The 21,422-nt window shown below is 39.2% G+C and overlaps 1 protein-coding gene across 3 annotated transcripts in view; it reads left to right on the top strand.

Moving 5' to 3' along the window:
- LOC138014590 (protein lin-9 homolog) overlaps positions 1–19,737 on the top strand; it is a 45,726-nt gene extending 25,989 nt beyond the window's left edge. For 2 of the 3 annotated variants that reach the window (XM_068861714.1, XM_068861712.1), the window contains 23 exons: positions 780–857; positions 1,888–1,916; positions 2,533–2,563; positions 4,620–4,667; positions 5,192–5,280; positions 5,627–5,690; positions 6,454–6,515; positions 6,589–6,670; positions 6,967–7,042; positions 7,455–7,550; positions 8,161–8,198; positions 8,313–8,407; positions 9,464–9,503; positions 10,008–10,042; positions 10,577–10,614; positions 10,707–10,750; positions 11,407–11,487; positions 13,064–13,144; positions 14,338–14,382; positions 16,102–16,205; positions 16,318–16,387; positions 18,229–18,323; positions 18,434–19,737. In XM_068861714.1, the coding sequence (XP_068717815.1) occupies positions 828–857; positions 1,888–1,916; positions 2,533–2,563; positions 4,620–4,667; positions 5,192–5,280; positions 5,627–5,690; positions 6,454–6,515; positions 6,589–6,670; positions 6,967–7,042; positions 7,455–7,550; positions 8,161–8,198; positions 8,313–8,407; positions 9,464–9,503; positions 10,008–10,042; positions 10,577–10,614; positions 10,707–10,750; positions 11,407–11,487; positions 13,064–13,144; positions 14,338–14,382; positions 16,102–16,205; positions 16,318–16,387; positions 18,229–18,323; positions 18,434–18,533 (1,473 nt within the window). In that variant the 5' untranslated portion in view covers positions 780–827 and the 3' untranslated portion in view covers positions 18,534–19,737. The remainder of the gene's footprint in view (positions 1–779; positions 858–1,887; positions 1,917–2,532; positions 2,564–4,619; positions 4,668–5,191; positions 5,281–5,626; positions 5,691–6,453; positions 6,516–6,588; positions 6,671–6,966; positions 7,043–7,454; positions 7,551–8,160; positions 8,199–8,312; positions 8,408–9,463; positions 9,504–10,007; positions 10,043–10,576; positions 10,615–10,706; positions 10,751–11,406; positions 11,488–13,063; positions 13,145–14,337; positions 14,383–16,101; positions 16,206–16,317; positions 16,388–18,228; positions 18,324–18,433) is intronic. The other variant, XM_068861713.1, reaches the window with a different exon arrangement.
- Positions 19,738–21,422: the final 1,685 nt, after the last annotated feature.

Genomic DNA, 21,422 nt, shown 5'->3' with positions numbered 1-21,422 from the left:
GGGTTGAAAAGGCTTGGAGAAACAACACAATGCTAAAAGCAATGGTAAGAATACAAGGCAATGCTAAGATGCAACACAGCGCTAAGACACAGTGCAATGCTATAACAACAATGCCCACAGGTATAACGCTTGCAACTCGTTGTTAACTAGGTTAAATTGTATTTAACTGCATTTCTCACAGCTCATGCCATTTGGAATCTCAGGATGATAACAAATTTCTGTTGCTTCTGTGTTTCTTTGTGTGGCATGTCTGTTTTAATATTTCATCCATTTTGGGTAAGATTTTGCAGCTTGCTCAAAATTGGCTGATCAGTGGCTCATCAAGCATGCAGCCTTCCTCTAAAATATTGAGGATGTCTTAAGTCCTAATCGTACAATATTTTCAGTTGGAGAAGGGTTTTCTGAAGTAGCTTCCTGCCATTAAAAATCACCACTCACTTGTCTTGGTTGCAATTCTACCCCACCGTGGGTTAGCTGATAACGACATTACTTCATCCATATCTCAGATGTACTTTTCAGACGCACCTTAGTACTGTGAAACCTTCTGAAAACCCTGTTTGTATGGCAACAAAGAAAAAAGCAAAAAAAAGGTATTGTTGCATGCACCCAAAGCAAGAGAGTATGGAATATCGAGAGAGCATTTTTATTGAGCTTCAGTACAACATCATGTCGTACCCTGGGGACATTATGGCTCTCTTAGCCTACTCCACCATTATGTTTTTGTGATACCTGCATAGTTACAGGGTTGACGTTACCGGTACACTCTATTTGTTTTGAAGGCACGGCCCAAGAAACGAACAAGGCAGTTTGATGATAATGTGGAGGAAATGGAACAAGACATTGCTTCAGAAGAAGGAGTATGTTTTTGCAATAGTGATAAAAAAACAGTGCTTTCAATAAGACCTGGTTCCCACAAGAGCTCAGTAGCAGATAGTCACTTGCGAATTTGCCGTATTTCTTGTGAACAAATAAAACCAAAGTAAAGGAATTAGAAGCTCACTTCAATTAATAATAATAACAATAATGATGATGATGATGATGATTTTTTTTATTATTATTATTAAATATTATTGGTCCGTCGAAAATGTTACTGGAGTCAGCTAGTTAAATTTTAAAACTTAAGACACTGTTTGATTTATACACTCCACTTATAGTTGATTTTATCATTGTAAATGCCTTGCTGCAGTCATTTTCCATTATTTTGACACAGCATTCTCAAGTCTTCTATTATTTGACAAATAAAGAAGCCCTGCCTGTGATCTGTTCTGTTGTAAAGCAGGCAGGAAGCAGATAGAGCATGAAAGAAGTGTAGGGGAAACACGAGATATGTTGGAAATGGCCTTTCTTAGCTTTCCGATTTAAAAAAAATTTGCTGGGGGAGCATTTCCCCAGACCTCCCAAGGGAAATGGGGCCTTCCTTTAGCCTCTTTTAGATCCTTTGCCGGGTGCAAACATTACTTTGCCTTCAAATCCTACTGAAAGCACTGAGTGATGTGACAATTGAATGAAAAAAATCCTGTGTCAGAACGTTTCTCTTGTCTTATAAATGGATAGACATTATCATAATCTGAAACAAAGGAAAGTAAAAAAACAAACCAGTTTGAACAAATGTTCACCGAGGAGAATTTTTAACTACAACATATGTAGAAACCAAAAATTCAACATCACTTTCTTATTGGGAGACTGTCACTCTTCAACAGTTGAAATTATGGGAGTATGCAGCATGTATCATCTTGAACTTAGTTCAGTGGTCTTAAGTACGTAGCTCTCGTGTGTCTTTCATAGCTCAGTGGTAGAGACCTGAACTGGTAATAATTGAAGGTCTTAGGTTCCTCTCCTTCTAGGAGCACTCTTTTTTAACTGAAAGCTTATCTTTTTCCTTTCAAGGAATATTCATTGTCATCCCCACGAACAAGGTTTGTTTCTGCCTTCTCCTTTAATTTGCACAGAATCTCAACGGCCATTTTTCTCTCTTGAGTCAATTTTTTTCACTCTCAAACTTTTAAAATTCTATTTTCTGTTTGAAGCTTTATGTTTAATGCACCATTAAAATGCTGCGACAATTAAATTTTGTTGGAAGGTGGGTTCTGAAAAGGCAGCAAGAGAGGAGGCAGTACTCTCCTCAGCAGCAAGGAGGTCACCATGGCAACTGAGCCACAGTCCACCCCCAAGGCACCTGTCAACACATCACTGAGGAAAACCAATGTGTGGAATGTATACTTACACTGTTCCCCAAAATTAATGATGGGTGGGAGGAGGAAGAAGATTCAAGCAAGTGAAAAAAGCAACTGTACTCTGAAAGCACATGGCAGTATCCCTGAAAACCTTCTTGGAGTTCCCCCCAAATATACTAGGCAAAACACCTGCTTTGGCTTAGTTTTAACTTAGTCTTAATTATATTTAGCCTAGTTGAAAGCAAACCCATGAGAAACAGCACACTTAAATCTGTTCAATGGCCAAAATATTTAAAATCTACGATGTAATGTAAAGAGATTCTTACTCATTCCTGGTTAATTGTGTGTTCCCTCTCAGAAGGATGGCAAGTTTAAGAGCAGTTTCTATGGTAAGTGCAAGAACTTTTTCTGAAAGTGGCATGAACAGTAGCTTGGTACTGGTCAAAGTTTTGTAGACGCGGCCTGGCAGACGTTTCGTGGGTTTTCTTCTCTAGAAGGAAGGAAAGGAAACCTCTGCATGGATCTCCTCTTAAAATTATTAAGCTCTTAACTAGTTTAAAACCCACTATGTATAATGTGTTTGAATTTAATGCCTGCCCAAAAGCAGAAAACTTGAAGTGATGTTGCATTTACGTCACAACACCATTTGAACATTCTACTTTTGAGAAAATGCCGATGTAAGAATTGCTCCGGAAATCACGGTGCTCTTCTATTTTGTCTAGACATCCTGGTAGACTTTCATATACCAGACTCAATTGGCGTTGTGACGAAAATGTAACGTCAATACAATACAATACAATACAATACATACTTAATTGACTGCTCCCCATAGGAGCTTTTCTGGGCCAATGAAACAAAACAAAATGGCGCAACAGAACAACAGCAACTGTTAAGAATCCCAACTGGCCAGAGGCAACCAGTTGGCTATTTACAAGTGCAGCTGGGAAGTTGAACCAGGGACTACCAGGATCAAATTCAACAAGTGGTCAGAGTGTGTCTTGAACCCAGGATCTCCGGATTTGAAGGCAAGCACCCACTGGGCCACACTGCCTCCTACATCACTTCCAGTCTTCTGCCTCTGTGCAGACGTTAAATTCAAACAGGTTATTATTTAAACTAGTTAAGAGTTTAATAATTAATTAGTCATCTGAAGTTCTGTTTGACACCAAGGAGATTAATGTTCGCGTAGGAGTTCCTTTCCTTCTCATTAGAGAGGGGAAGTCAAGCAGGGTAAATTTTGTGTATTACTTCCCTGCCCTTATATTGGTCAAGTTATCTATACCTTAATACTAATAGTGGAGATCTGCGTGTGCGGAGCACCATTGGTAAGAAAAATAATATGGTAACCCATCCGTGTGAGAAAATTTGATTTTGGTCACGGTACGAATGACCACCCATCCATGTATGCCAGTGCGACCAGTGTCACGTATCCATGTCGCAGGCTCAAGTTTAGAGCTCATTGAGATGGCCATACTGGCAGCTAGTTTACAGCCTACATCTTTGATATTGCACATCCATGTTATGGTCAATGGACACCTGTCAAAACAAGGTATCCGCTGACTAGTATCACCTGACTAGATTGCAGGCTCAAGTTTAGAGCTCATCGAGGTCAGCTGTTTTTTTTTTAAGTGGACCACTGACCAGGGACAGGGTTTTATTGGATCACAGACTCAAGCCAGGTTAACTTTTTGGAAGAATAAATAACCTGGGAGCTCCGCTTTTAGGCTTGGCTTAATCCATATTATTCCCAAAATTCCACTGAACAGTGTGAAAGTGACTTGTTGTTATTCCTTAATGTATTGCATGGGTGGCTACATGTATGTGGTAGTTCATCTCTTGTATGCTGTCACACAATGTTTCAAGGCATGGTTATTGTGTCAATGTCATTACCAATAATATCATTATTATTTATTATTATACTACGAAGACCACCGATCTTTGGAATGGGCCCGAATTACTGAGTCACTGTCCCGCCCAGTTTCACTTGCAAATAGTTCAAATTCTTGGAAGTTGTTGTTTTCAATGCTACTTTTCAAGCCTGGGAACCTTTCTTGAACTTGAAGTAAAAGCAAGTCCATGTTTGTACTTGCAACCTCTTTGCTGGAAAAGAACAATTTTATCCATATCTTTTCCATTATTGTGGTTGGCCCGGTACACCGGTAACTGAAGTGGGCGGGGCTGTCACTCAATAATTCAGGCCCATTCCACAGATCAGTGGTTTTCGTAGTAATTATTCACTATTTTTTATCATCTTCTGTTGCAATATTGTATTGCCTCTTTAGTGGGTTTATGTAATTTATTTGGTATATAGGGCAAGTTTAGTTTTCTGTAGGATGTGCTCGAAAGGTCACCAGATAATTACATGTATGGTTACGTAATGAAGTAAAATATCACCGTACTAATTGTTTGCCTCTGATTTGATGAAGAAAATGTCTTTGAAAACAGGTTGCCAATTTGATTGGAAATGGCAGTGCAGATAAGAAGCTTGCTAAGGTACACGTAGAACTACGTGTATAGTTTTAGAGAGTGTACCCCATCCAATCACAACATTGTGAAACAAAATGCTTTGTCAAATGCCTCAATCCTGTCATACAACTAATTGAACCACAAATTTTAATTATGAGTAAATAAAAAACGGCCTTCTTTTTGACGGCTCTTTCTATTTAGCCATTAAGAATTTTATTAGTCATGAATTATAAAATTTAATTATTATTGTTTTTAGGTGTCACCAAATATTGATAATTTTGTGATTGTAAAGTATATGATGATTATATATTTGTCACAGTGCATTTGCTATGTTTGATCACTCTAGCAGGCCATTTCTATTCTGCAGTACTGCCCCATTTTGGATAATTCTGTGTATCACTAAGTTCGTTTTCTGAAGTAAAGCATGGTAACTTACACGTACATGCACATTGTATAGTACAGCCCTTGGAGTTAGTTCACGAGGGGTGTTAAGTTTTTTAGGTACAGTGTAAATTTGTAAATTTGAAATATGAACCTTATGATTGTTTCAGGCTTCATTTGCTAAACTGCAAAATCTGTTGAAATTACCCAAGGCAGCCCGTTGGTGCTATTTTGAATGGTTCTACTCCAGTATAGACAGGTGATCAATATCTATTTAAGCAATAGAGGACGTTTTCCATGTTTCCATACCCTCATCTAACCACAAGGGGGAGTTGGGAGAATTCAAGACAGTTATGCAAACCCGACTCGGGTTTGCATAACTGTTGAGAATTGTGAGAGGTGAATATTAGCATACAAGAAAAACAAGCTATGCCTTAAATAGTATTCTTTATATAGAGAATACTAACAAGGAGTGTTTTATCAGGATATAAAGGTCATACACGTGGAGCTTTATCGATGTTTTGATAGGCTGTTAGGCTCATGAATTATTAACGAGTTTTTAAAAATACATTGTATTTTTAAAACGATGCTTTTTTGTCTTTTAGGGTCTTATTTGATGGTGACAATGACTTTCATGTTTGCTTGAGGGAGTCGTTTCCTAACTTGAAGGTTATTTTTATTATGATTGTGGAATAAAGTAATGTATCATTTTCTTCTTTAATTCTGCCTGCGCAGAGATACAAAATTAATGTACAAAAGTTCTCTTGGAATGTGCCAATTTCTGAAACGTTTTTCAACACAAATTATTACGTGTATGTAACCATAGCAATGGTGATATTTTCTTGTGTGAAGGTAACATGTTAGTTTCATATATGAAGATATCATGATATAACACGAAAGCTCACATGGTATTTCATTGACCAGTGTTTATAATTATAATGATTTTTTTATTCCCTTGTTAATTACCCTACCATAAACTGCCGCTGATAGATGTATGTGTAGGTCTTTGGGCACATCTAAACTCCCTTGGGATTTAAGTAATGCCTAAAAGCGCCTTTTTGAAAGTGGTAGATTTTGGTGCAATGAGAAGTGTAGTTGACAAGCGTAACATATTGGTAATGATAATAATGACAGGCTGGTGATAACTGTTACAGTGATTTTCAAATGACAAACAAAAATAATATACTGTACTGGCCCATCTTTAAACACCCCTTCTGGCAGTCCTAGGGAGTGAATTGTGAAGGGTGCAAATTGATGACCCTAGTTCATGTAAGTTTGCAGAGGTGCAAAGTGCAGTTGATGACCAATGTGCCTGCCTGACTGTTTTTTTTTTCTCCTGTTTTTCGAATTATCATTAAGGAAAAAACAATGATCTTCTGTCTGTTTTTTTGTAAGGTGATGTTATCTTAAAGTTTGTATCATTGTTTGTTAGACACACAAGTTGCGCCGTGCAGAGTGGAGGGAATTAAGAAGGCTTATGGGTAAACCAAGGAGGTTGGTTGCTGCTTTTATAGTTTTGTGACATGTACATTGAAACGTACTCATGATTTTATTTCATGGTCTTTAGATGTTCTCCAGCATTTTTCTTGGAGGAGCGGCAAGCTTTAGAAGAAAAACGAAGAAAGATACGAATGCTTCAACAGCGAAAGGTTTGTCTTCATTGTCTTAAGATGTGGAACTAAATTAATTGATGCCCCCTTCAGGTTAGGCCACCCATTGGCGAGCCTGCTGTCCCACCCACAGGTCTTCTTGACTTTCCATACAAACTGTGAGTTCTTTGGTGCTGGCACAAGCGTCTTTCGCTCCTTCCTTATTAAACTCTTGGAAATTTTGAAAATTCCAGATAGAGTTCCATCGCCTGGTTCCTAGATGACAAATAATCCCAGAACTGTGTTAATGTGCAGTCATACTGACTTTTAAATGTGGTTGTTGATTTTGGCTTTAGGTCTCTGAACTGAGCAGGTTCAAAGACTTACCAGATGAAGTTCCTCTGCCATTAGTTATTGGAACAAAAGTAACAGGTTTGAGTAATTTTTTGCTGGTGTTTTTGTTTCAACGTACGAGTACCCACTTTCCACTAAAGAAGCTGAAGTGTCATGCAATAGTAATAGCTGCAATAGCATTAACCAATGTTTGATTTTTCAATTGCTAACCCGAACAGCACTTTGGTTCTCCGTGTGAATTTCTACTTCGTGACCCCTAAAACACCTCGGTCGTGTAGAACAATACCAATACCACTTGCGCGCCTGTTTAAGCAATACTGATACCACTTGCGTGCCTGGTTGAGCAATCAAGATTGATTTCCCCTACAATATCTACCGATTTACACATTTACCCTTTTTATGCGGAGACTTCTGGGTTGCCTCCTCTGGTTTTGGCCCAGGCCATAACCCTGCAATGGCAATAAATATATTTTTTCCTTCTCTTTCACAGCCCGTTTGCGAAAGCCTCAAGATGGACTATTCACTGGTCAGATTGATGCTGTTGATACTGCTAATTACTCATACCGAGTCACATTTGACCGTCCAGGTTTGTTTATACAATGTCATGTAGCACCTTGTGATAAACAAAGTCTGTGCAATGCCTTGAAGTTTATTGGTTATTGGTGTCAGTGGAAAGCAATGACAGGCCTCATGACCAGGCAGAACTAATTTTAAGGACCTCTGTCATGCAAAATTACGTGATTTCATGACACACTCAAAATGCCCAAAAAGTAGAATGAAACATTGCAATAAGCACTTGAACAACATAAAAGAAATAAACAAAAAGAAAGAGAAGCATTGAAACTGATTGCATTTGGGTAATTTTGAAAAAAGTTGGCCCAACGTTTTTCTTGTTTGTGATTAATGGTAATTTTATTTGTAAAGGAATTTAACATTACCATTTTCAAGTTTTAAACTTGTGATAAATTAAAGATGTCCCCTAAACACCCTCAAATAATGTGACATAGCTCCTTTAATAATATATTGCAATAAGTATGCTTAATTTTGCTCGTGAATGAGCAACAGTCCCTTTATTTTGACATTGCATGTTAAGGAACAGCAAATTACATAGGAGTTTGTATGATGCCACCTGCTGCGTTGCTTTTATGATGCATGGTCATGTTGACCTTTTGTTGTTTTATTATTTCTTTGTTCAGGTCTTGGAACTCATTCAGTTCCTGATATTGAAGTGGTGGTAGGTTAATCAAGATTTCTTCTTTAAGAATGAGTTTTTGATTCAACAAAACAGACTATGTGATGAGAGGATAATTATTCTTCATTTACTGAGTTATCACATTTTTGATTTCAGAGCGAGGAACCCCATGAGACAATGCCAATCTCATCATTTCTACAAAAGGAAAGGCCAAGAACTGCAGCTTACCCTCCTGCGTACACTCCCCCAAGGTACAAACAGCAAATTTCAGTCAGTTGATAAGTATAGGTAATCACATGATTTCGAGTGCAATTTGGAATAAATAAGCAGGAATAAATTTTTTCAAAGACGACCAAAATTGCACGAGCCCGTAGGGCGAGTGCAATTTGTAGTCTTTGAAAAAATTTACAAGTGCTTATTTATTCCAAATTGCACGAGAAAAATCATGTGATTACTTATTAATAATATACATGAAAAAATTTGAGATGGTTAAGCAGAAGAAGCGCACATGTATCATGCAATCAGGGAAAAATTGTGCCATCCAGGGCGCGTGCTTGATTTGAAAACAAAAGATTTGATTGGTTTTGATCAAACCCTATTGTTTATTAGCCAATCATAATCCAGATGTTCGATGTGTAATTTGCACTGGTATTTCACTTTTTGCACTGTGTTACACGTCAACTGCTCTGCTGTCAGCCAATCAGAATCGAGTAATTTTTTCATGTATATTATTATCATTATTATAGTTCTTGTAATGTTTTAATCAAGGGCATTAGTTTCTTTCCATCTGTTTCATCCTATACCTGTAGCATGCTTACAAAACTTATTGCCTTTAAGAGATTGATATCCTTCACAATGTATGTTAAAACGTGAATGAGCTCGATAGCAGTATTGGACTTCTGAATTGAATTTGTGATGTAGTAGGTTAATAATAATTATTATTGTCTAAATAAATATCATATATTCCTTAGATAGTACTGTGTGCTGTGATTGGCCAATTTAATGTGTGATACGTCTTGGTCTTATAGTGTGCTCTTCTACTTGATTCAATTGCCCAAACATAGTATTAATAATTAGTATTTTTTGTTATTACTGTTATTTCTCAGGTCATACTGCAAGTTAGAGCTCCTTCTTGTTCAGTTCAATTTATCATCAGACATTGCTTTTCTTATTAATAATATTAAAATCACGTACTTTTGGATTCAATAATTACATCAAATTTAATTGACCAGGGTACTGTGTTCCAGCTATTACCTGCATGGGTTGTTTTGCATATTACTGGAATTTTTATTTGTCATATTTTTTAGACTTCTTCCAGCTGGTGCTGATTTGAGCAGCCCAAATATGGTAGGAACAAATTTTGTTAAAATCAGTTTTGCCAAATGGTCAGTGAAAATACATTTTTTCACCAGTTAGCAGAAATGACTTCCTTTGAGACCTTAAGCAACAAATACAAGAACTACAGTGTTTTTATCAAATGCGAATTCGTGATTTTCTGATTGTCTCAACTCCTGCATGTGCAGTACCGCTCAGAAGTAAGTTACCAGTCTCATCTCGTTTCTCACAAGATGAAATTTTCGTGTCTAGAGACGATAGAGACGAATGTCTTGTCTCTCAAGATAAGACTCTTGTCTTGCGATAGTCACGAAGCGGCAAGATTGACATAAAAATCATTTTCAACTGATCATGAATTAAACAGGCAGAGACAGGTTTGATTAGTTCCGTGATTTCACACTCAGCCAAATTGAAAAGAATGGCAAAGAAATAATATACTAAATTGAAAGTGCATGTGCTTTACCAGTTACATTTCTTGGTGTAGTGAATGAAGTTTCACATGTTTGTTTTCAACAGGTTCATGACCCCCTCATTGGCGCTTCACCTGGGAGGTAAGAATACCGGTATATGCTTGAACATTTACCAATAACTGACTTTTTGTGATGTACAATTTTTACAATAAACTAATAAGAATAGGGACAAGGTATTAGCTTAATTTCCTTGCAAGTACAGCAAGTTGCACAGTTGATCAAAGTTGAAAGGAAAGCATAATAGTATTTTTATATGCCTGCCTCTGGAAGCCACTCTATGGCTCATGAACAAGCCTTAAGCTCAGCGACAGCTTGGTATGTTAAACTACTTGTAATTTTTTAGTGATGAAGGAAGCCAAAGGATTTAGCATTGGTGAGAGTTCACTAGGCACAGCACTTGGCCATGTCTGCTTCCCCCAACTATCCATCTCTCTCTGGTCCTTTCACCCCGGGCTCATTTCCCCAACTGATGATTTAAATCATCTGGCATTAGTGACAATGAAATGTATACATGTTTGTTGCTTTCTTGGGGTTGAAAGAGTTTAAAAAATTCATGATTTAATTTTTTTGCTCTGCAATTAAGTTGAGGTAGTTTCTGAATTACTTTCCCGAAAGGTTGCGCCTACAGGATGCTATCTCACAGCAAGGACAAGGTAATGCTGGTTTGAATTTTGGATTGATGTATCAGTGAAATGACGTTGGCAAGATGAATCTTATTCAGCAAACATTTATTTCATTTTTTCAGGTGGCACACTTGGTGGATTTCCTATACGATTTCTCATACTTGTCGTAAGTATTAAAGTTGAAGATCGCTTTAAAATAACAATGATGTTATGTACAGAAGTTAGTAGGTGGCCTCCAGTATGCAGGTTCTTCAAATAAATGTGCTCTTGCTCATTTCACCCATACGCCCCAATGAGCCAAAGACGCATTTGTTGTTGCTCTTCTTGATCTGCTTCGTCAGGGTGTTGTTTTGCTTCTGCTTTCTCTTCTTCCTCCTCTTCGTCTTCGTCGTCGCCGACTCAGTCTACTTCTTCGTCTTCGTCGTCGACGTCTTCGTTGTCATCGTCGTCTCGGCCTCCGCCGCCGTCTTCGTCTTCGTCTTCGTCTTATTCGTCAGCTTCGTCATCTTCTTGTTCTTGTTCTTGTTCTTGTTCTTGTTCTTGTTCTTGTTCTTGTTCTTGTTCTTGTTCTTCTCCTCCTCCTCCTCCTTCTTCTTCTTCTTCTTCGTCATCTTCGTCATCGCTGAGGAACGTGTTCTTTCCCTCTAGTGTGTTATCCTATTGGGTCTTGAAGCAATCCTCTGCTACCGTACCGTATCGTATCGTATCGTATCGTGTCTTGCTAGCGTATAGCAACCGGTACAGAAAACGAAACTCTGAAATAAATGGTACTTGAATGAAGTACTGATTGGTAATAAAGAGAAGATCATTTTTTTTTTTCAGACAAGGTTATCCAAGATTTTGTTAGTCAAAAAGGAATGCATCGAGAAACTGAGAGAGATGAATACACAAGCGGAAAAAATGGTATGGCAAGCCAAATAGTATCGTCTGGTGCAATGTGATTGGTGTGCTACCCAAACCGATAATATTTAAGACTATAAAACAGAGACAATGACTTAGACTCGACGCTGCCACACACCAAATATTTGGTAGCTTTCAAGAACTGTTACACCACCCAAAATCAATGCAAAATTTGGAACTATAGTGAAAAAAAAAAAAAAGAATGTTCAGGATTGAGAGTTATAAGGACACAAGCTCTCATTTCTTTCACGGAATCTTTGTCTTTTGTCAAGAGCTGAAATTCGACGATCTGTCACTTGATTTACATTGACAAAACGCCCTGGCCCTAGTTGTTCAAACGATGGACAGCGCTAGCCGCCGGATAAATCACTATCCAGTGGATAAGTCACAGCGAAATCAACTGCGCTAATCATTTAACCGGTGGATAGTATTATCCACCTTTTGAACAACTGAGGCCTGGCCTGCGAATACAGCCGCCTGTCATCGCTCCCAGCTGCTAGGGGCGTTTCGCGACAAAGAGCGTCGCTCTCTTTCGCGAAACGCCTCTAGCGGCCGGGAGCGACGAGAGGCGGCTGTATTCGCAGGCTACTGGGACCTGGTGGGTAAAGGGAAGTGTGCACCCAACATACAGTATTGGTTCAATGGCTGGTTCCAACAATTTGCATGTATTGTTTACTTATGCTGTGTTGTCACTTTGACATGTTGTATAAGTAACTATTATCCTACGAAATCGCGCGGAATATCGCCTGATACTTGTCCGACGAGGCCGTTGGCCGAGTTGGCTAAAATCAGCCGATATTCCGCAAGATTGAGCAGGATAATTTTTTTATTATTCAGCACATTGATGACAAAGCACAATTTTCTACGTTTATTGAAAAAAAAAAAAAAGCTGGACACCCAAAATTATGTATATCGCAGGATATCTGTTGAGTACGCACGACGAACATTGAGCGCGATATGACCATATTTGGACATTGTCACAATGTGTTGAATAATATATCATATCATATCATATATCATATATCTTTATTACCCTCGGATTTTTAGAGTAGCTCGGTGTGGCTAATATCTCCGAGCATTTACCCTCCCAACCATGATACACCACAGAAGACAGACCACAACACCGGGAACTACATGCCCTACTCTTTACGACAAGTGTGCGGGTTCTTTTACGTCCCACAGGATTATGAACATTGAAGGGTTGTGAGACGGGACCTCCGGCTTATCTTCCTTATCAGAGAAGACTACAGAGTCTAACCATTTGCAGATGTAATTACAAAGGCAGCACTTTCTCCTCAGTTATTTAAAGACCCTGAGTGTTGGTCCGGCCGGAGTTGAACTCACGACCTCCCGCGTAACAGCCCGGTGCTCAACCAACTGAGCCACCGGTGCGCGGTATAATAATACTTGATATAAGAGTACGACAAAAAGAGTTGGAAAAACGGCACGCGACACACAATTACGTATGTCGCAAGATATACGTTGAGTACGCACGACGAATATTGAGTGCGCTATGACTATATCTGGACATTGTCACAATGTGTTGAATAATAAATGAACTATGAACTATTTTACTCAGAAATCATATCAAGAGCCCATTGATAAGGAGTTCCAAAGGCGCTATGCATCCGTTGTATTGGAGTTGGAAAGACTGAACAAGGTATGTTTGCTTTTGCCTTGTCTTGTCACTTTCGTAGCCTCAATTCGAATGTTTGTGAGATGGTTGCGGTCACGCCTGCGCCTTTGAAGCTAAAATTGTTGTTCAGTTTAGGTCAAGACTGGATCAAAATCTAAATTCCTACTATAGCTCGCATGTACAACATTCCTGACAACCCACCAAGAAGATGTGAAATATATTTATGGCACAAAGAGCTATTCGTATTTAATTTTTTGCGACTTTCTGAAAACACCGTCTCCAAACTCGAAAAAAAACTAGCCAATTTGTTCAAGTTCAATCCGTTTCCCTCCTCTCCATCCTTGGGTGCAAACAACAAAAAATAGCTTGAGTGCACTTCAGTGGTTATTACCAACAAAACTACAGTATATTTTTCGGTCTTCAGTGATCAAAATTTTTTTTTTTTGAAGTTTGATTAAATAGTGTGACAATGCTCCTTTAAACACAAGACGTTTTTGAGCCACGAACGGCATCTACAGACCACTGCTACCACCACAACCAAAACAGCAATTGGCTAAAACAACACCTTTGTTACTTTACAAATGTGTCTTCAACTAAATGATATGTCTTTAACTAACAGTGAGGAAGGGTTACGTTTGTGCAAACATTGGCCGTGTAGCACTTATATTTCAATATACTTAACTGATTAGAGTGTAATGTGAAGTGCTAGTTTTCTACCCCATATGACCACGGCCAACGTTTGCAAAAACGTAACCCTTCCTTGTATTCGTACATGCTCATTAAGGACTTTAACATCTTCAGTTCCCACGGCCTGTTCCCGTCTAACCTTGTAGCTCAGACGGAAGAGCAGCAGTGATCTAACCCGAAGGTCGTGGGTTCAATTCCCACCCTCGTCAGAGTTTTTCTCTGTCCTTGTGTGGGCCCATTTCCATTAGTAGGGCTAACGCTCACATTGTTCATATAGGGTAGAAAACTAGCACTTCACATTACACTCTCATCAGTCAAGTCTTTTTAACTAACAGTGTATAAATGTGAAAGAGTATATTTGGTCATTTAATGCTGAGTAGGAACGAGTTAATTTCACGTTATCGATACGTTCGAACTCCATTTTTCTCTTGGTTTTTTTCTTTCGAGATGAATATCCCATAAAAGAATCTTGCTCGTTTGCGAGCTCATCACATGAATGCATTTAAAACTTTGAAATCACAAATTTGCAGGATCTCAACGAATACTTGACTGGAGTACAGGAATATTGTCAAGAGGTGAGCGTATTTTAAAGTTGTTTTTCCCCAGCTGTATTGTGTGAGCGGATAGCCTTCTGGTTAGGGCGCATTGCCTCTTCGCGCATCTCGGCTCTTATCCCGAAGCGCTACGACTCTCATTCGACTGGTTAACTTCTTCCCTCAAAAATAACTTTTTAACCACATGAAATAAATCAATGTGTTTGATTTTTGTTTTCAAAGGAAGCGTTTGTTTCCGAAATAAATGAATTTTAGAGTCGCTTGTTTTTGTTGTCATACTGTTACGGGAACAAAATGTCTTGTGTTGGAGCAGTAGGACAACCGTAACGCGTTACGCGTCACAGGCGACCCACCGGGAAGATGTGGTAAAAAGCGATTCTAATATACATTTTCTTGCTGATACAAACCATTTTTTAGAAAAGAGTGAATTGACAAAGAACTAACGCTCTGCGAGAATGAATTAGATAAGAGTATTTTTCTATCACTATGCGGTCTTGCGCCAACACAGTCACAAAGGGATTTATTTTTAGATACACTTTGCGCGCGAAAACAAAAGGGCCCGCCACTTTAACCAATCAGGAGAAGCCATGTCACGCTTCGCTGTTTCTGCCTTGTATTTTCAGGACGTAACAACTAATTTTCGCGGGAACAGGTCTTCGAAAAATATACTTATAAGAACATAAGAATTCTAATTCGCGCTTTCGCTCTGACGAAGGGCTAACGCTCGAAACGTCATCTTATACATTTTGCTTACGTTGCTTAATTTACGTAGTTTATCGGCTCTTTTGATGAAACCAAAGCTTCGTATTGAAGTGGAACGTCTAGCTTAAACTATCTTGATAACTAAGTGTTCCTCTACTATAAACCCTTATCTTTCTGGCCTCAGTTGTTCGAAGGGTGGATAGGGCTATCCACTGGAGAAATCACTATCTAGTGGATAACTCAATAGACATCTTTCATAATAAAATATTCTTCTGTTTTTATGCTCATAAGCTTTTCTAGCCTCGCTACGATGAGCAAATTTCAAAAGAATGTTTGTTTCAAAACGAGGGCAGTAGGTCTAAGGGCTCGAAATAACGGCCGGTCAACGGACAATGTCCGAACTGATTTGGGAGTTGACCGATCAACCTTTCGTCTTGCCGGTCATGTTGACCGATCACATTTGATCGTTTTGAAAATGAAATAAATTAAAATTTCCATGCTGTTCAGTTGTTTCAGTTGCAGCAAGTCGCTGTGTATTGTCATTTGCGGAACTTTGATCTGAAATCCTAATTTAATTAATTAATTAAATTTAATTTTTTATTTAATTTTTTAATTAAATCCTGGGTCAAATGCAACAAGAACCGTTGTTGACAATGAGTGCTGTAAAGTGCTATAAGATCTAAGCAACAACTTTTTTGGAAATATATAACGCCAGTTTTGGTTCATGGGCCCCTGTTTTAAGAGTTATTCATTTTATATAATTTGACAGGCCAGAAACGGTACGTGACTGAGCTAAAATGAATTTGGCCGGTCATCGTGTCCGGAGACTCTCTGGAAATTATTTCGAGCCCTGGGTCTAAGTAACATAAATACAGGGGAATGCGAAGGTGGTCGCGATTTTTGAAAGTGGTCTTTCGCCGTTTTGCTAGTGTTTTTATCCGCTGGATGGTGATTTATCCCTTGGATAGCGTTATTCACCTTTTAAACAACCGAAGCATGGTCTTGAGATTAAAGGCTTATATTGTTCCTCCACATCAGCTTGCCCCAGATCAGGGTGTCCAGTCGATGGATCATTCTTCCAGTGTCAAGAGACGATGCGATGAGGAAGCTGCCAGGGTTGTACAAGAAAATAACGTGGGCCAGTATGTAATACAATTTCCGTTCGTTCTTGAATTGTTTCACCATCGCCACCATGTACATAGGTGCCAAAAACAATAGACGCGTTTGCATTTTTTTTTCTGTTTCCTATTTTAGGATTGCCCCGACCAGTCAACCATTGATGAAGATTGTGAGCAGTTTGACTTCCTTAATGCTTCAAATCAAGGTTTGCTCAAACCTACGTTCAATGATCACGGCTGGAGTTACCACACTACCTGCCTTTTGCGGTTCTCAAGTTGGTGTTGGGACATACCAGGGGCACCCAACGATAATCTTCGGTGAAATGAGTGTTCGGGAGAGTCAAACTGTTGTATGCATTTCGGTTCTACGTTGCAAACAGCTACAGATTACGGATTTTTTTACTAAAACATCACCGGAAAGATTCGCAACCAGGGAAAAGTAGCCCGTTACGTTTTCGGAAGGGATATTTTTGCAATTTTTGGCATTTGAATAGGTCACCTACCAGTCTTTGATTCATGAACAAATGCTTCGGTTCGAAGTTCTTAGTTCTAAAGCAATTTCTAAAATGAAGACATCATTCCCTAAAATGTTTGGACACTTCAATTTTCAGCTAAGATATCCGAAGAGATAAAATTATTCTAGGTGATAAAAACATCTCTTTGGACAGTTTTTATACATGACAAGGAGCCTAGAAATGCCTCTCAAAGGCTTTTGGCTTCTCTTGCTCGTCGGGTGTCCTTCACGTACAAAAACTAGCCATTCTTAAGGTGGCTCAAAACAGTTTGAACAATTGTGGGGGAATGTCTTAATAGAAGTATGAACTCTTCAACATTGTTTTACGGAGCGACACAAAGCGGAAACGTCACAAAACCTATTGAACCAACAGTGATTGCTTAACAAGATACACTTATTAATGTGACGTAATAGGTTACCATGGCAGCAAAAGAACCATTTTAAAACCTTTGTCTTTAAACCCTTGCATCTCAAAAACGACTTCGGTGACCCCCATTTTTTTATTGCTGAAATGTGATTAGCTGTCTAAAATAAAACTCTCTGCAAAGTTTAAGGAGTCTCAAAAGGGTTTCAACTCTTAGAAGACTCTCTGTTTAGATCCAATAATGCTACAACACTGTATCACGTAACAGCAATGTCATGGTACCATATGAAACATCGATTATTTCCAAACAAGATGTGATCATCATTGTGATTTGATAAGTTACCTTGGCAACGGGAAAGCCCAACGAAAACACCCTATATTTTGGATTTAGTTGCTCATATCTCAAAAACGAACTCGGTGACCCCCTCCCCCTTTCATTGCTAAAAAGTGATTAGAAGGCCACGATAAAACTTTCGGCAAAGTTTAAAAAAATTCTGTCTAGAGGAGTCAGAGTTACCTTAGCAAAATCACAAAATTAAGGTGGCTCTGAATCCACTTGACAGAATTTTTTAAAACTTTGCGGAAAGTTTCATCATGCCCTTCTGGTTACTTTTCAGAGATAAAAAATGGGGGTCACTGAGTTCGTTTTTGAGATATAAGCAACTAAAGACAAAATAAAGGGTGTTTTTACAGGGCTTGCCCGTTGCCACGGTGACATAATACGTCACAATGACTGTATCTTGTTCAGCAATAATTCGTGTTTTATTTTGTACCACAATATTGCCAATACATAATACAACGTTGTGGTGCCGATCCTTCTAATAAGAGCGTCACTTGGAAGCGTTGAAACTGGTTCGAGCCTCGTTAAAAAAATTCTCTAGAACTGATTCAGAGCCACCTTAAATTTTTCCAGTCGTGAAGGTCGCTATGAATCCGCTTCAGAGATTTCTTTTAACTTTACAAAGAGTTTCGTCAAGTTTCCTAATCGTAAATTCTGTATCTGCCCCAGCCGTGAGAATCTTATCTGGCCTATTCCGTTCATTGCTTATGAAATCGTGGTAGCAAGTGTTCTAGCGGCTCTGTCAGTTATGCCAAACCATAAACTAAAGACAATTTGGTCTGCTGGAGTGTTTACTTCGAACGATTTCTGGTTTTACCTTAACTTTTAGTCGTTAGCTGAAAATGACCTCAACACCTTTGAGTTCAAGTCATTATCCGATGCCGTGGAAGAGATAAAGAAAACCATCGATCCTTCGAATATAAGGTGAGCCACAGGGTATGTTTTAGAATGGCGTAGTTAGCTTTCCCTTTCTTAGCGAAATTACCTGATGTTAAAAAACTCGAAAACTGAAGTTTTCTTCGTTCGTTTTGCAGCTGTTTCCAGAACAATGTAGAGATCCATGTAGCTCATATTCAGTCGGGCCTGAGCCAAATGGGTAATTTACACGCCTTTTCGTCCGCTGGATCATCTTAGTGACAACTCGGCTAAAAGCTGCACTGTTCCCACGAAACACAGCGGTGATTATTTTCCCGCGTTTCTCGAAGGTATGAATCAGCCTCTGGTCAATGGCCGTTGCCCGACGTTCTTAGCATCGCGTTCCAAACGAACTGAAGTCCAAAAACTTTCAATCCTCCTTAATCTATCCTTTGACGGATTGGGATCTCTGAATTATAGTTTCTGTAGTAATTTTCCTTTTTTCTCATGATTCACGAAAAAACTTTGGCATGGCGACGCCCACAAGAAACAGTTCTTTTTGCACAAGACACATCCCCTGGTCTTTGGGACTTCTGGCTTGAAGAATCGCTAAGCTTGGATTTTCAGGATTATTGGAAAGGAAGTTTAAGCAACCATTTTGGTGTAAAAGTGTTGACTTCAGATTCGCTTTACAAAAAGAGAAAACGGGAAAAAGAAGAATAATTTTGTCGTACTGTAGAATGGTGCTTCAACCTATGTGCTGTAAATGCTCGAATAAGCGTCCTCCCCTCAATGTCATAGTCAAATAAACTGTTCCTTCCGTCCCTCCCCCCGAAGAAAAGGGGGTTTTTGAAAATGTTAATATCCCGCTCAAAAAGGAATGCTAATGTTAACAAAGTAAAACTCGGTTTTTGGTGAAACCAAAAACGTGAAATGAAGGTTTCCGATGAACGTCCACCCCTCGTCCGCCGCTGAAGTCATAAAAAATTAAAGAAGCGCCCAAATGGTAATTCGTGTATGTGCGTCATGTGGGATGCAGCGTGGGCATTTGGTCATTTCGCCTTACGTGGATCACAGGTTTACGTTTCCGTCTGACCAATAGAAGTTGTTCTTCTTTTCTAGCTTTTGACCCGTGGCCCTTGAGGGCGAAGGGTCTAATTGTTTTAGTATCACCCAACTGGTCGGACAGAAAAGTCAGCAAATGCATGTTGAAGAATTGTTTATTTGGGAATAAAACGAAAGAAAGCGTGACGCTTTTCGCTACTCGAGGACTATTACTAATAGTCCTCTAGTAGCGTAGCCAATTAAAATGCAGGGTTTGCGTTAGTCCACTAGTTGGGTGATACTAGTTGTAAATAGCCAACTCGTGTCCCCTCCGCCAGTTGGAATTCTTTCATCAATTGTAGATGTTGTATCACTTGTAGTATTGATCCCCCAAAAAATCCGGAGGGGTTGACACAATAAAGTATTATTAACGATAAAACCCGTCTCTGCATGTGTCATGACTATGTAGGTTTTCAACCGAGGCTCCTGTCGTACTCTTATATCAAGTATTATTACTCAACACATTGTGACAATGTCCAAATATGGTCATAGCGCGCTTAATATTCGTCGTGCGTACTCAACAGATATCCTGCGATATACGTAATTTTGTGTGTTGCGCGCGGAGAAATACGTTAGTTTTCCAGCTTTTTTTTCAATAAACGTAGAAAATTGTGCTTTGTCATCAATGTGTTGAATAATAAAACAATTTTCCTGCTCTATCTTGAGGAATATCGCCTGAATTTAGCCAACTCGGCCTACGGCCTCGTCAGCTAAGTACAATACAATACATACTTAATACTTAATTGGGGCCAATGAAACACCACAACAACAACAACTGCTAAGAATCCCAACTGGCCGGAGGCAAACCAGTTGGCTATTTACCAGTGCAGCTGGGAAGTTGAACCATGGACTATACCAGGATCAAATTCAACAAGTGGTCAGAGCGGGTCTTGAACCCGGGATCTCCGGATCTCAAGGCCAGCGCCTTAGCCACTGGGCCACACTGCCTCTCTAACTATCAGGCGATATTCCGCGCGATTTCGCAGGATAATTGTTAATGGACCTGCGGTGATCTTTTTGGGCTTTACAGATGAGCTTAGTAATGGTAATTTGCTCCTGCTTTTAGACGATTGGCGTTTTCTGCGGTCTGTTCAATACCGCGCCCTGATGTCTCTCGTTCCCTTTGGCCACAATGGCACCAAAATTTTTCTAGGTTGGAATTTTTCGTTTCATTTATTTGAGTAAGGTGGGTTGGGGTAGATTATTCCGTTGAGTTGAGCAACGTGCACTGATAACTTTTCGGCTTTCGGGATGAAAACATCTCGTTCCAATTTCCTCTACTCGAAAACGGAAAAGCATTGCGTGGTTCGGGGTCGATTAGAAGTCCTCCAAAAGGCCTCAAAACGAGCATTTTCCCCACGTGAAGGTTCTTCTAGCTTCTTTGCGCTTTCTCTGTCTCTCTCTCCCCAATTAAGGGCTTTTGTCACACTTTTTTGGCCTTACTTTCATTTATGAAAATGAATTTTTTTCATCCTTTGCTTTTCTTCTTGAGCCTCCTCAGGTTGAGGTAGGTGAACAAAAGATGACGGGTCAGAAGGCCGTGCAATTAGGGAGCACGCCACAGCTTTCAGAGTCCGAGATTAACTGCAAAGAAAGGCTGAAGTAATCAAGACTTAAACAAATTCACAAGCGACCAGCTCCCATTTGGCTTGATAGGCCATCCGAAATTGCGTAGGGAACTGGGGCGAGTTTCAAATTTGAACCAATCGACAAATTGAACTTTGTGATTGGCCATCTGTCCAATTTTTTGATGCTTTTAGATCGAACAGAGACGACGTCACGGACTTCAAAACATAGTTAAAAATCCATAAAGACGTCTCAAATTTTGAGGCTGCGACCCCCAAAACCAAATAAATCTTAAAATTTTTTACGATTTCTGAGTTATTGATAAAAATAGGAAAACAAAGTGATTTTCACCTCAATTATTTCCAAATAGTAGGGCCATGACAAGATTTTCAGTTGTCCAAAATCTGATAAACTTTTTTTTAAGAGTTTAAATGGTTTTAGGGAACGCAGCCTGAAAATTAGAGACGTTTTGTATGGATGTTTAACTATGTTTAGCCA

This window comes from Montipora capricornis, chromosome 8 (assembly GCF_036669925.1).
Source record: "Montipora capricornis isolate CH-2021 chromosome 8, ASM3666992v2, whole genome shotgun sequence".
NCBI classification, from domain to species: Eukaryota; Metazoa; Cnidaria; class Anthozoa; order Scleractinia; family Acroporidae; genus Montipora; species Montipora capricornis.
Note: the sequence above shows the minus strand (reverse complement) of the source record. Positions and strands in the feature narration are given on the sequence as shown.